At 43.2% G+C, this 13,495-nt stretch overlaps 1 protein-coding gene across 2 annotated transcripts in view; it reads left to right on the top strand.

Moving 5' to 3' along the window:
• CERS5 (ceramide synthase 5) overlaps positions 1 to 13,495 on the top strand; it is a 64,833-nt gene that overhangs the window by 41,227 nt on the left and 10,111 nt on the right. Inside the window, exons 6-10 of one of the 2 annotated variants that reach the window (XM_018560144.1) lie at positions 193 to 285; positions 4,879 to 5,007; positions 9,682 to 9,788; positions 10,564 to 10,720; positions 10,989 to 11,018. In XM_018560144.1, the coding sequence (XP_018415646.1) occupies positions 193 to 285; positions 4,879 to 5,007; positions 9,682 to 9,788; positions 10,564 to 10,720; positions 10,989 to 11,018 (516 nt within the window). The remainder of the gene's footprint in view (positions 1 to 192; positions 286 to 4,878; positions 5,008 to 9,681; positions 9,789 to 10,563; positions 10,721 to 10,988; positions 11,019 to 13,495) is intronic. The other variant, XM_018560145.1, reaches the window with a different exon arrangement.

The raw sequence follows: 13,495 nt of genomic DNA, 5'->3' as shown, positions 1-13,495 counted from the left end.
CTGTAATGGGATTTTTTTGTGTGTGCACTTTGTATTTGCTACAAACTCTGCCAATTATACAATATTTTACCACATTTTCCGTATTGTCAGGTAACCCACCATTGGATGTGATTATGGTGGGAGATTTGCTGGTACGTCTGTGTACAATTAGCATTTATCATATGTATTTATTTCTTTTTTGTTTCTTTTCAGTCGCTCACGTTGGGCTTATACTACTATTATATTCAGGAACTGGCCTTTTACTGGTCTTTAATGTTCTCCCAGTTTACAGATATCAAACGCAAGGTAAGGTTTTCTTCAACAGTTATGGTCGTTGTGTCCTCTCATGTTTAAACTCCATTAACTTGCCTGTTAAAAGATATTCTGTGTCTGGAAGAACTTGGGTCTGATTGCTAAGCAGGCGTCCCGGTACCGGGCATAGAATTGTTTTGCATTCTCATTAGTGTACTCTCTAAAGGGAGATGTGTAGAATGCATTTTCATTAGTGACAACAGTAGCTCAACACAAAGCCAACCATACTTGCTGGGTTGGGGAAGATTAGTGGAATCTGAGATGGACGTAGAGGCTTGAACCCTGCTTCACTTCTCCCAAAACAGAGATATTTCCTCCCGCCCTTCCCCCAACTTTTCCCTTGAGATTGGTAACACAACTATCCCCTCCTATGCCAAGGTCCTAGGTGTCATCCTGGACTCAGACTTCACCTTTCTTCCCCATATCCAATCACCATCCAAATCCTGCCGCCTTCACCTTGGTAACATCTCCAAAATACGCCCCTTCCTCACCAATGACACCACAAAATTACTCATCCACCCCTTTGTTATCTCTCGTCTGGACTATTGCAACTCCCTCCTCATTGGCCTACCTCTACACAGGCCTCCTCTTGTCAATCCCTGCACAAGTTTCCAATAGCCCAAAGGATAAAATTCAAAATATTAACAAACCCTTAACCACTTACAAAGCCATCCACAACTCTGCCCCCGGCTAAATCTCAAACGTTGTCTCAAAGTATCACCCTAACCGTCCCCTCCGCTCTTCCAAAGACCTCCTGCTTTCCAGCTCCCTCGTCAACTCCTCCCATGCTCACCTCCAGGACTTCTCTAGAGTCTCTCCCTTCCTCTGGAACTCTTTACCCCAACCTGTCCATCTATCTCCCACTCTGCCTTTAGGCGGTCCCTAAAGACTCATCTCTTCAGGAAAGCCTATCCCCCCTCAACCTAACCACTCAACCATCACATTCTCAAAAAGTCCATCCCCACACGGCTACCTCCTCATGTACCACTTTTCCCTCCCGTTTAGATTGTAAGCCCTCAGGGGCGGGACCCTCCTTACCATCTTGTCTTGAATTGTATTGTGACTGTAATGTCTTCCTTATATTGCAAAGCACTGCACAGACTGTTGGTGCTATATAAATCCTATATAATAATAATAATAATAAAAGAGATTTAAACCTTCAGACTATAGTAGTGTCAGGAGTTAAAAAAAAAAAAAAACCACGGCCAAATATACAGTAGATAAATAAAAGCACTTATTGTCTTTTTCAACATAAGTTCCTGATTTTTCTCTAATTGCTATTGCAATAACATGCGCGTGAATTGTTAATGCAGCAGAGGGAGTGGCTGTACCCACCCTGACAATCCAGATAATGTGTGATGGGATTGTGTTATTTTTATGGATGGATTATATGAGCCATCACACATTATATGAAGTGCTTTGGAGTTCGGTTAGATTGGAAGCAGCACTTAACACATTTGAAGGCATTGTTTAGTATAAAGTAGTTGTACGGTGTGAACTAATGGTATGCGGATCTTCTGGTTTGTGCTGGAATAAGACAGTCAGACTTGTCCTCAGCCTGAATTTACTGTATTCTTCAGAGCTAATTGGAGCCAGTGGGACACAAACCCCTTTTTGTCTTCGCGGTCTCATGTCTTAAAATTGTATTTGAACAGTATCTCATAAAAGCTTCTATGCATTCCTTCCACACTGGAACCAAGGTCATTTAAAGTTTGCCGGTTGTGCACCTTTAAACAATGTGGAATACATAGGAAAGGCTGCTTAATAGAGCTGCAGGCCAGTTATTGCCACAAGCAAAGTTTGTGATCTAACCACTTATAAAACTTGCTCATCATTTCCAAGAAAGATTGTGTAACAATGACATGTGGCTTTCCAGTTTCCTTAACCAGTAATAGTGTTCTACTTCCTTAGAAATGGGAAGCTTGCTGTTGAGTGTAGGTAAGATGTGTTTGCATTTGTAAATGTAGTTTCTCTAAAAATAGGCCACTGTATAGAAACTTATAATATAGAAAAACTATAATAACAAATCTAAAAATGTCTTTTCTCTTCTGTTCATTGAAGGACACAGTGAAGATCCCTTAGTGATGGGTTATTATTATACAGGATTTATATAGCGCCAACAGTTTGCGCAGCACTTTACAATATAGGGAAGACATTACAATCACAATACAATTCAAGACAAGATGGTAAGGAGGGCCCTGCCCCTGAGGGCTTACAATCTAAAAGGGAGGGATTATACTGCCACCTGCAGGATTAGGATGCTAGGTACATCAAACAACGCTCATCCCTGCTGGTGGCCGAATCCCACCATCTGCTAGAGAGAGCTCAGTTTTTTTGCTTAGTGTCGAGGAGTATGGACCATTTCCCTTAAGGTGAAACTCCCATGTTCTCTGTGTGTTCTTTTCCTTTTTCAGTGCACATTCTTTCCATGTTTCTCCTCCTGCTTGTTGGTGGCGTGTGTATTATTCCACCTTCTGCAGGGAGTGGATCACCAACTGGCCCCTAGTGCTTTCTATCTCTGTGGGATTTGAACTAGTGTTCTCTGCTTGTGAATATTCGAGGAATGCTTGTTACCCTTATCGCAGAGAGTGGTCCTTTTGCTGGCCGTTACCTCGGCTTGGTGAGTTTCGGCGTTGTTGTATGGGTCAACACCATTAGGGTCAGCGCCATACAGCTCATTCCGCAAGAGTGGTAGTACGTCCTGGGTTTTTTGTTTCCAGGCATCTTTTTCTCTGGTCTGCATGGTGGTCACCTGGTTGTCCATGCGTGCCACTTTTTGTTTTTTCCTACAATTGCTTCGTTTCCATCTTTGAAAGCAGGTTTTGGCCACACAGCCTTACTGTGAAACCGTGTTTGGGGTCATTTGGGTTGTTCTTGGTTTTCCCACCCCTCGTTTGTCACTGCTTAGGGACATCCCATCAGTAAGAGATCTTCACTGTGTCCTTCAATGAACGGAAGTGGAGATGGGATTTTTTTTGTACTCACTGTAAAATCCTTTTCTCTGCATTCATTGAAGGACACAGCACCCTCCCTTATTTTGGTGTTCCGGTCTGTGTTGTTTTTTTTTACTGCTTCGTGAATAAGTGAGCTTGCTCTAGTAGTTGGGGAGGGGTGAGTTTGGCCGCCAGCAAGGGCTGCCCCCGGGATGAGCTTTGTTTGTTGTACCTAGCGTCCTACTGCTGCAGAGGTGGCAGTATAACCCATCAGTAAGAGATCTTCACTGTGTCCTTCAATGAACACAGAGAAAAGGATTTTACAGTGAGTACAAATAATCCCATTTTTTTGGTTTGATTCAGCTAGAGCAGGGAAGGAATAGAGCCTCTTCCTGGTATTTGTGTCCTATTTCTGAGATTTACTCTTTACTCTTTACTCCCTATCAGGACAGCAAGTGAAAATAAAAAATTCCCCCCATACACACACACACACACACACACACACACACACACACACACACACAAAAACACAGCTAATGCAAATTTAAGAAGAAACAAAGTCCTTACCGTTGTAATGACATCACTTATTTTAATGCCAGTGATGCAATCTCTGGGCCTTTGTGCCTCTCTCTGCAATACAGGCAGATCATCGCGCTTGTGGGAGGGGCCGGCAGGTTTCTGTACATAGCTTCTTGAAAACATTACAGCACCCTGCCTTAGTAATTCTCTCAAGATCCCTTAGCCCTGATGCAAACAGTAGGCTGGTTTTTGGGAGGAGTTGTGTATATATCAGAATGTCGCGATGGGTGGATGCCAGTCTGGAGGAGTGGGCATTCCTAGACAGGCTTCATTTGCAGGCATGCATGTCCTGGGCTATTCCTACATGTGATGCTGAGCCTCCATGATTGAAAGAACTGTAATCCAATGAATGGAATAGGGGAGGGGACAAGGGTCAGTTGGGAAATGTGGCAGGCTTTAGCTGACTTGCTGCAACTTCTAATGCGCCTTGTGCAGTGAGTAAGACATTTAGATAGAGGAGAGGAGTCTGTACAACGATGCAAGAGTTTAGCTTCAATAGAATGGGAAAGAATTGGAACTCCTTTCAATGTTTACCGGTCTATCTGCGCTTTCCCACCACAGTGACAACAACAGCCACCTCCCATTGCTCATGCTGGTGTCACAGGGCCAGGAACTGAGGCAACATTTTCCCAATTGGGTCACAAAAAGGATAAAATTACATGATATAAATTTTTAACTCTTACCCGCTCTATCCAGAAGATTGGCTGGAGTTAGGCCTTAAGGAGCAATTCCAATTTTTCAACGAATATACATGTGGAGTGACTTGCATCTTTTAATATTGGCCCAAAGTTCCTTGCAAAAGGACCAAGGGGTCCCAGGGGGGGGTGGCGGGGCTCCTGAGTATACTGTATTCCAATACAGCAATACCGATAGTACACAAGGTTTCCCTTCTATTCTTATGTCCATAGTCTGCTTTTAGCAGGTTGCATAAACCCACTGAATGCTGATCTGAGTTTTTAAGGGTTATTTTATAGGATTGCCCTTTCTTATATCCTGCACCCTTGAATAAGGTCTGTCTGAATCGCTGAATTCTTTTAGTAAGTAATATGCCATTAATATTTTTCTTTTCTTACAGGATTTCCTAATTATGTTCATTCATCATCTGGCCACAGTTGGCCTCATCTCATTTTCCTATGTCAATAATATGGTGCGAGTGGGAACTCTGGTCATGTGTCTGCATGACGCTTCTGATTTCTTGCTGGAGGTGAGGTCATGTTTACTTGTCAATGTTTAGTTATTTAAAGACATTTTCTGTCATTTATTTACAGTGGGATATAGTTATCTACAATTTCATTCCTTCAAGACCATTACTATGTGGCCTGGTACCCCACAGCCTCTGCCTCCATTAACTTCAGTGGAAATCTCTCTGCAGTGTGATATGCTGAAGTTTTTGCTCTGGGGCTGTGTGGCACAATGCATGCTGCACAGTGAATATCTCAGAGGAGTGGGTTTGTAGGTCAGTATTGTGCATGTGTGAGGAGAGTGGGTAGAAAAGGACTAGTGCACTTCCAACCAAAAGGAAGGACCTTGCAAGTATTGAGCCACAACCAGTTCCTGTATAACAGCCCATATTATGCATATCGGGGGTAGTGAATTAAAATATAAGGAGGTCCAGTAAGTAAACTTAATCAAGCTGAAGTCCGAAACGTGGTCCGGACAGAAAGGTAATTCAGTCTGTGTCCATACCGCGGTCTGCCATTTAGGCTGCATTCACACCAGCAGCTGATGGTGTGTGTTCCCAGGGACAGTGCTGATGCGCATCGCACTATTTATTTATTTTTTTAAATTATCTTTTTTGTTAGAACTTGCACGTCCCTGTTTACATACATGTGCATGCCTTACGCACTTGTGTTCATTCTAATCAGATGGCGGGGGCTGCAGGGTTGATTTTATTTGTTTAAAATTTGTTTTATTTTTTTACTTATCGCCTTTTATTATTTTTTACTTTTTTTTTTTTTTAATCACCCTTTTGTATAAAAAATGTTTAAATTGTAATTATTTTTTTAGACACTTTTTTTTCTTCTTTTTTTTTTTTTCCACTTAACTTTTGCTCTCACAACGGGGCTAACATTGAAGACATCAGGAGTCTCCTGATGTCTCCCCTGTACCTCCACCACAGATGATGAAGCGCATGAATGTGCCTCACCTCCTGTTTACCCTCAGAGGCTGGTGAATGCACTGTCAGCCATATAAAAAATGTTTAAATTGTAATTATTTTTTTAGACACTTTTTTTTCTTCTTTTTTTTTTTTTTCCACTTAACTTTTGCTATCACAAAGGGGCTAACATTGAAGACATCAGGAGTCTCCTGATGTCTCCCCTGTACCTCCACCACAGATGATGAAGCGCATGAATGTGCCTCACCTCCTGTTTACCCTCAGAGGCTGGTGAATGCACTGTCAGCCAGCCATAACCCAGCACCAGTAGGCGATCGTGGGGTGGAGAGAACTGCCATGTGGTCCTTGTCCGGACCGCCGTCTGCCATTTAGTGACCACTGATATAGAGCCTATTAGTCCCAGAGGCAGCACTGTTAGGCTTTACATCTACACATTATAGGGAAGCTCTAATGTATTGGTAAAAGACCTGCTTGCTGCATATTTGATTCAGTTTCCAGCAAAACATGCATTAGAGAGTTCAACTGAACATGAAAAGCACTCTAGGAATCTGCAACGCACCCGAAACTCCAAGATATGAACAAGGGCTTAGTGAAGGAGAAGAAGCAGTGGCAGATATTCTCCGTTTTCCATCAACTCTGTGTACCTACTTGTCAGTGCTAATGAAAAGCTACAAATATGTTCCACTACAACACTGCCCTCACCAACACTGCTGCCTCTGGGACTTGTAAGCTCTGCAGACCATGCTTTGCCTTGTCACACACACACACACGAGCATAAAATTAAAGCTGGAGTCCAGATAGAAAAAATAATTCAGTTATGTGCTGCTGCAAATATAATTAAATGTGTTTTTATATACAGTTCGCATAAGTACCTGAATCTGTCTTGATAACAGCTTGCTGTCATCTTCGCACAGCACATAGACTGGGAGAGGCAGGGGCAGCACTGGGAGCCAAACAAGCTCTGTGGCATGTACATGTGCTGACAGGAGTAGAGATTAGAGTGAGCATAAATAATGACTTACCAGCGTGCTGCTTCTCTTATTGTTCAGTCAGTAGGCTGCAGGTATTGAGGTGACACCGCTTTGTTGACTTCCTGGCTGTGTTGTGTGGCAGAGGTGAATCAGTCACAGAAGTGGCTGGCCAGTTAAGTACATTCACATACGTGTATTCAGCTGTTTGCCCAGACAATTTTCTTACATGTGTGTTGATGATATCAAAGGATCACCTTTTCAAGCCACGCCACCATTTTTATTTGTTTCTTTAATTGAAGGGTAATTTTCACTTTCTCACAAAATGTAAAAATAAATGAACTTACCCACAGCCCCCCGCTGTCTGAAGTCTCTGCCAGCCAGGTTAGTGGTCCATAAACTGTACACCGGACTTCCCAGCCCCGCACTATAGAAAGCTCATAATACTCACAAATGGTGAGAACCTCTCATTGGTCAGACTGGCTATATGGTTGTGCTGACCAATTGAGAAGCGCTTCTTACGCCTGGGACCTGGTTCCCAGCTTAGAAGCACTTTTCATTGGTCAGTGTGGTTATGTGACCTTGCTGACTAATGAGCGCTCGCCATTTGCAAACATGAGCATTCCATACTATGGGGCTGGGATGTCTGGTGTATGAACCACTACATTGGCTGGCGGGGACTTCAGATATGTGAGTGCACAGGGTGGGCCGAGGGAGGTGGTAGGGTGTTGTGGGCAAGTTAATTTTTTCACAATTTGAAAGAAAGTGAACTTACTTTAAAAAATTTTTTTTTTTTACTGGAGGTTTAAGGGCCTATTCACACCAGGGCCATGTGTTAATTGGTGCGGCCTTGGTGTATTAGGTACCACGCAAGGCACCTACTGTGTGTTAACAGTGCAGGAGGTGCTTTGCATTGCCATTTATTTAAATGGCAACTCAAATGCACATCCCGCCCGCAAGGCGATCAACTACGCCTTAACGCATGACACAATGGTTCCATTCACCTCCATGGCCACGGTTGTATAAAATCAAGCACCTAGGCTTGCAGACGGCTTCTACAAACATTTGTGAAAGAACGGGTCGCTGTCAGGAGCTCAGTGATAGGTTGCCACCTGTGCAATAAGTCCATCCGTTAAATTTCCTTGCTACTAAATATTCCACGGTCACCTGTTAGTGGTATGACAACAAGTGCGCGGAAGTCACCAACTGTCATAGTCATTAGCTACAGACCCCCAAGCTTCATGGAATGGGTTTCCATGGCCGAGCAGCTGCATCCAAGCCTTACATCACCAAGTGCAATGCATAGCGTCGGATGCATTGGTGTAAAGCGCGCCACCACTGGACTCTAGAGAAGTGGAGACGTGTTCTCTGGAGTGATGAATCACGCTTCTCTGTCTGGCAATCCGATGGACCTGTCTGGGTTTGGCGGTTGTCAGGAGAACGCTACTTGCCTGACTGCATTGTGCCAAATGTAAAGTTTGGTGGAGGGGGGATTATGGTGTGGGGTTGTTTTTCAGGGGCCGGGCTTGGCCCCTTAGTTCCAGTGAAGGGAACTCTTAAGGCATCAGCATACCAAGACATTTTGGACAATTTCAGGCTCCCAACTTTGTGGGAACAGTTTGGGGATGGCCCCTTCCTGTTCCAACATGACTGCACACCAGTGCACAAAGCAAGGTCCATAAAGACATGGATGAGCGAGTTTTGGGTGGAGGAATTTGACTGGCCTGCACAGAGTCCTGACCTCAACCCGATAGAACACCTTTGGGATAAATTGGAGCGGAGACTGCTAGCCCGGCTTTCTCCTCCAACATCAGTACCTGACCTCACAAATGCGCTTCTGGAAGAATGGTCAAACATTTCCATAGACACACACTTCTAAACCTTGTGGATGCCTTCCCAGAAGAGTTCAAGCTGTTATAGCTGCAAAGGGCGGGCCAACTCAATATTGAACCCTACAGACTAAGACTGGGATATCATTAAAGTTCATGTGCGTGTAAAGGCATGCGTTCACTTGTAGAACAGTTACCTGTACGCTGTCCGTGTAGATAAGATAGGTCACACACACACACACACACTTTAATGACCATGTGTGATCCTGCCATGGCTCACACACACACTTTAATGACCATGTGTGATCCTGCCACGGCTATGAACTTATCATATGACCATGTGTGATCCTGCCATGGCTCACACACACACTTTAATGACCATGTGTGATCCTGCCATGGCTCACACACACACACACACACACTTTAATGACCATGTGTGATCCTGCCATGGCTCACACACACACACACACTTTAATGACCATGTGTGATCCTGCCATGGCTCAGCAGATGTGCTCTCTTAATACCTTAGGAAAATGAGGACGGATGAACTTATTAAATCAATGGCAGATCAGCCAATCTAAATTAGCAGTTAATTGTTTTTTTGTAAGTTAATTTCTATATGAAGCTCCCTGTATGCATGAACTCTAGTCAACCTGACAGAGTCTTCACACTGGCAGTCATTATGAATGCTTCATTGCAGATTTTGCATAGGGTTGTAAACATTAAAAGGAGGAGCAATAAAACCCTATTTGTATTCTTGAGTTTCTGAGTAGTTTGTTCATATTTGGATGTGTTTTTCATGCGACGAGGCCCCATGGCAGTATACTTAGTACAGTAGACTGATTGAAGAGTGCCACAGTGACATCACTACCACATGCACGGTTTTGATTTGGTTATTATATCACCCTGTTATATCCCTCTATGCATTCACTAACTATATGGTGCTCTTTTCTTCTCTCCTAAAGACAGCAAAAATGTTAAATTATGCAAAGTACCAGAGGTTGTGTGACACTTTCTTTATGATGTTTGGGCTGATGTTTGTCACTACGCGACTTGTCATTTATCCAATATGGTAAGAGCAGCATACATTCTTTATTTGTGTTTAGTGTAATTATATATACAATGTTAATTGTAGAGATTGCCTAAGTTTGTAGTTTAGTTCTCCTGTATAATTATCTAAAGTGACACTAAACTCAGGAGTTAAACCTTATAAATACATTCCAGTACCTTTTAACTATTAACAAAAATGTATCTTATTTGTGTATCACTCGGCTGTAGACCTGCAAATCATCTCTGAATTAGTGCTGACACTGTTCTTCCTTCTGGAGGGTGCCTACTTGTGTTACCAATGGTCCCTGTGTGTGTTGTAAAGTAGTCACCGCTCCAAGCTCGCTCCTGTGATGGACTACAATCTCATGTTTAGTTTACTACTTTGTATTGAAGATATAGTTGATCACGGGAGCGAGCTTGGAGAGGTGGCTACTTTACAACACATGCATAGACCATGGGGAAGGACAGTGTCCGCACCAATTCAGATATGATTTGAGGATCTACAGCCGGGTGATACACAATTTAGTGTCACTTTAATTTGCCTAAACCCAAGGTGCTTATCCGCAATGTCCGTTTTTAATCTGCTTATATTTTGCCTTCTCTGGTTCCTCCCTTCCCCCCTTCATCAACATGCACATTAAATTTGTAATCAAAACATTTCCCTTTTCATTACCTTATTACTCTAGTTTTATTTATTGATTAGAGAGAGATCTCTATATATAGATATAGATATATCTCTCTATACACACTTTCCATATCACTGAAACAGTTTAAACATTGAATTTTGTTGCTTGCAGGATCTTAAATACAACATTGTTTGAAAGCTGGGAGCTGATTGGTCCATACCCATCATGGTGGCTGTTTAATGGTCTTCTTTTAATTCTTCAAGTTCTCCATGTCGTCTGGTCTTGCCTCATTATTCGCATAGCATACAGATCATTGACAAAAGGAAAGGTAGGTCTTCCACCAAATCGTATTGTCCTTTGTATTCTGGGAAGATGGGGCATATTTAAAAGGATGGGTTTTTTCTCCCTCCTTTTGGCTTCATTCATATGTTGTTGGGAGTTCTTATCTCCTCGTGTTTCCAGACCCAATGATACTACTGCTTATTTACCTATGCTCTGCCGTTTCAAGGTGACCATGTTGGGTGGGGGGGGGAGTCTTTTGAAGTCTTTGCACTCCCTGCCTCACTCTTTCTCTCCCTCCTTTCTCTCTGTGTCAGGTTGGAACTGGGAAGTGTCACCCTTTGCCTGTAAGTTTTCTCTGTGCTGCTTCCGACTTCTTTATACCACTTTTTGCTGCCTGCTGTCCCTGTACCCTCCTGCATGTTCATTTCTGTCGTCCGCTACCAGAACCCAGATCCTTTGAAACTTAACCGCATGTCCAAATATATTTAGGATATAAATATATATCCTAAATACATCTCATGATGCATCTGGGCCTTGGACATCATCTCATTTGCGCTAACACTCTTAAACGGACATCACCCAGTACATTCTAGAATGCTGTGTTTTAGCACAGAACCTCCAGAAAATAAAGTGTACCTGTCCGTTACCTGTAATGGATGACAGCTTAATCGGGCAGATTCTTTACTGTCAGAGAATAAGCTACTGACATTGAGACAGGGATTGAAGTGTCTTTACACTGATTCTATGTACAGAGTTGCTGGATGAATTCACATGGTTTAAGAACCTGTTTTTTGCTGGAAATACTAACTGCCTGTCCCTATCATCGGTAGTTTGCATGGCTGAGAAATATGCATCAGGGTGACTCGGAGTGAAGTCATAAGTCCTGATCGTCATACTTCTTGGTCAATATGTCAGAAAGTACTGAACACAATGAATCAACTTGGCAGAGGAGGCATTTTTACAAGGAAAGGCCAGCAGTGGGGGCCTTTATATTCCTCAGTACATGTTTCCTTTAAAGTGTATATAAACCCTGAATCTATGGTTCCAGTAAGTTTGGTATTATGCCTCACTGTATACAGTTTTCTTACAGCAATTGGTTTTATCGTGAAGTCATGACTGTAACATTACTTCCTGTTGTAGGCTGACAACGTAAGCTGCTGTGTGGCAATTAGCAGCAGTGTTGTCAACCTGTCTGCTGCAGGCTGATAACACTAAGGCTCCATTCACACAGGAGTGGTTGACCGCACGTATTCAGGCGTACGAAAATGCATGGAGCCGCTCTAAACATAAAAATCTATGCACTTTAATGTGCACTGTTCAGACTTTTGTGGCAGCCGTGCCGCAAGAAACGGTCTGGCCTGCAAAATAGTCCAAGCGCGATTTTTTGGCGGATTCCACACGTTCGCGGCTACAGTAATAGCCTCAAACCAGCGGAATCCGTGCAGATAAAAGCTTTTTGCATGCCGCGCGGTCTTCCAAATGGCAAACGCTATACAGTGTGGAAAATAATGATTTGATCCCCTGCAGATTTTGTACGTTTGCCCACATACAAAGAAATGAAAGCTCTATCATTTTTATCATCATAGGTATATTTTAAATGATAGAGACAGAATATCACCCAAAAATCCAGAAAAACACATGATACAGATGTTATAAATTGAGTTGCAGTTCAGTGAGTGAAATAAGTATTTGATGCCCAAGCAAAACATGACTTGGTACTTGGTGGAGAAACTCTTGTTGGCAAGCACAGAGGTAAGATGTTTCTTGTAGTTGGTTACCAGGTTTGCACACATCTCAGGAGGGATTTTGGTCTAGTCGTCTTTACAGATCTTCTCTAAATCCTTCAGGTTTCTTAGCTGTTGCTTGGCAACTCGAAGTTTCAGCTCCCTCCATACATTTTCTATAGGATTAAGGTCTGGAGACTGGCTAGGTCACTCCATGACCCTAATGTGCTTCTGCCTTGGCGGTATGTTTTGGGTCACTGTCATGCTGAAAGACCCATCCACAACCCATCTTCAGTGTTCTGGCTGAGGGAAGGAAGTTCTCATCCGAGATTTTACAATACATGGCCCCGTCCATTGGCCCCTGAATACGCAAAGTCAGCATGTACCTTTAGCAGAGAAACAGCCCCAAAGCATAATGTTTCCACCTCCGTGCTTGACTGTAGGGATGGTGTTCTTAGGGTCATAGTCAGCATTGTTCTTCCTCCAAACAAGGCGTTTCGAGTTAATGCCAAAAGAGCTCTATTTTGGTCTCATCTGACCTCAGCACTTTCTCCACATCCTTCTCTCAATCATTTAGATGTTCATTGGCAAACTTCAGACGGGCCTGTACATGTGCCTCCTTGAGGAGGGGGACCTTGCGGCCGCTGCAGGATCTCAATCTATGGCGGCGTATTGTGTTACCAATGGTTTGTTTGGTGACTGTGGTCCCAACTGCCTTGAGATCATTCACAAGCTCCTCCCATGTAGTTCTGGGCTGATCTCTCACTTTTCTCATGATCAGCCTTACCCCTTGAGGCGAAATCTTGCATGTCGCTCCAGACCGAGGGCGATTGATGGTTATTTTGTATTCCTTCTATTTGCGAATAATCGGTTGTTTCCTTCTCACCAAGCTTCTTGCTGACAGTCTTGTAGCCCATTCCAGCCTTGTGCAAGTCTACAATCCTGTCCCTAATGTCCTTTGACAGCTCTTTGGTCTTGCCATGGTGGTGAGGTTTCAATGGAAGAAAGAGATTCTGTGGACAGGTGTCTTTTTATATAGATAATGAGTTGTCATTAGGAGCACCTTCTTAAGGTGCCCATACACCTTACAACCATCG

The sequence above is a fragment of the Nanorana parkeri genome, unplaced genomic scaffold (genome assembly GCF_000935625.1).
Source record: "Nanorana parkeri isolate BGI_ZX_2015 unplaced genomic scaffold, ASM93562v1 scaffold434, whole genome shotgun sequence".
In the NCBI taxonomy this organism is placed as follows: Eukaryota; Metazoa; Chordata; class Amphibia; order Anura; family Dicroglossidae; genus Nanorana; species Nanorana parkeri.
The sequence above is the reverse complement of the archived record's forward strand: the minus strand, read 5'-3'. Positions and strand labels throughout refer to the sequence as shown.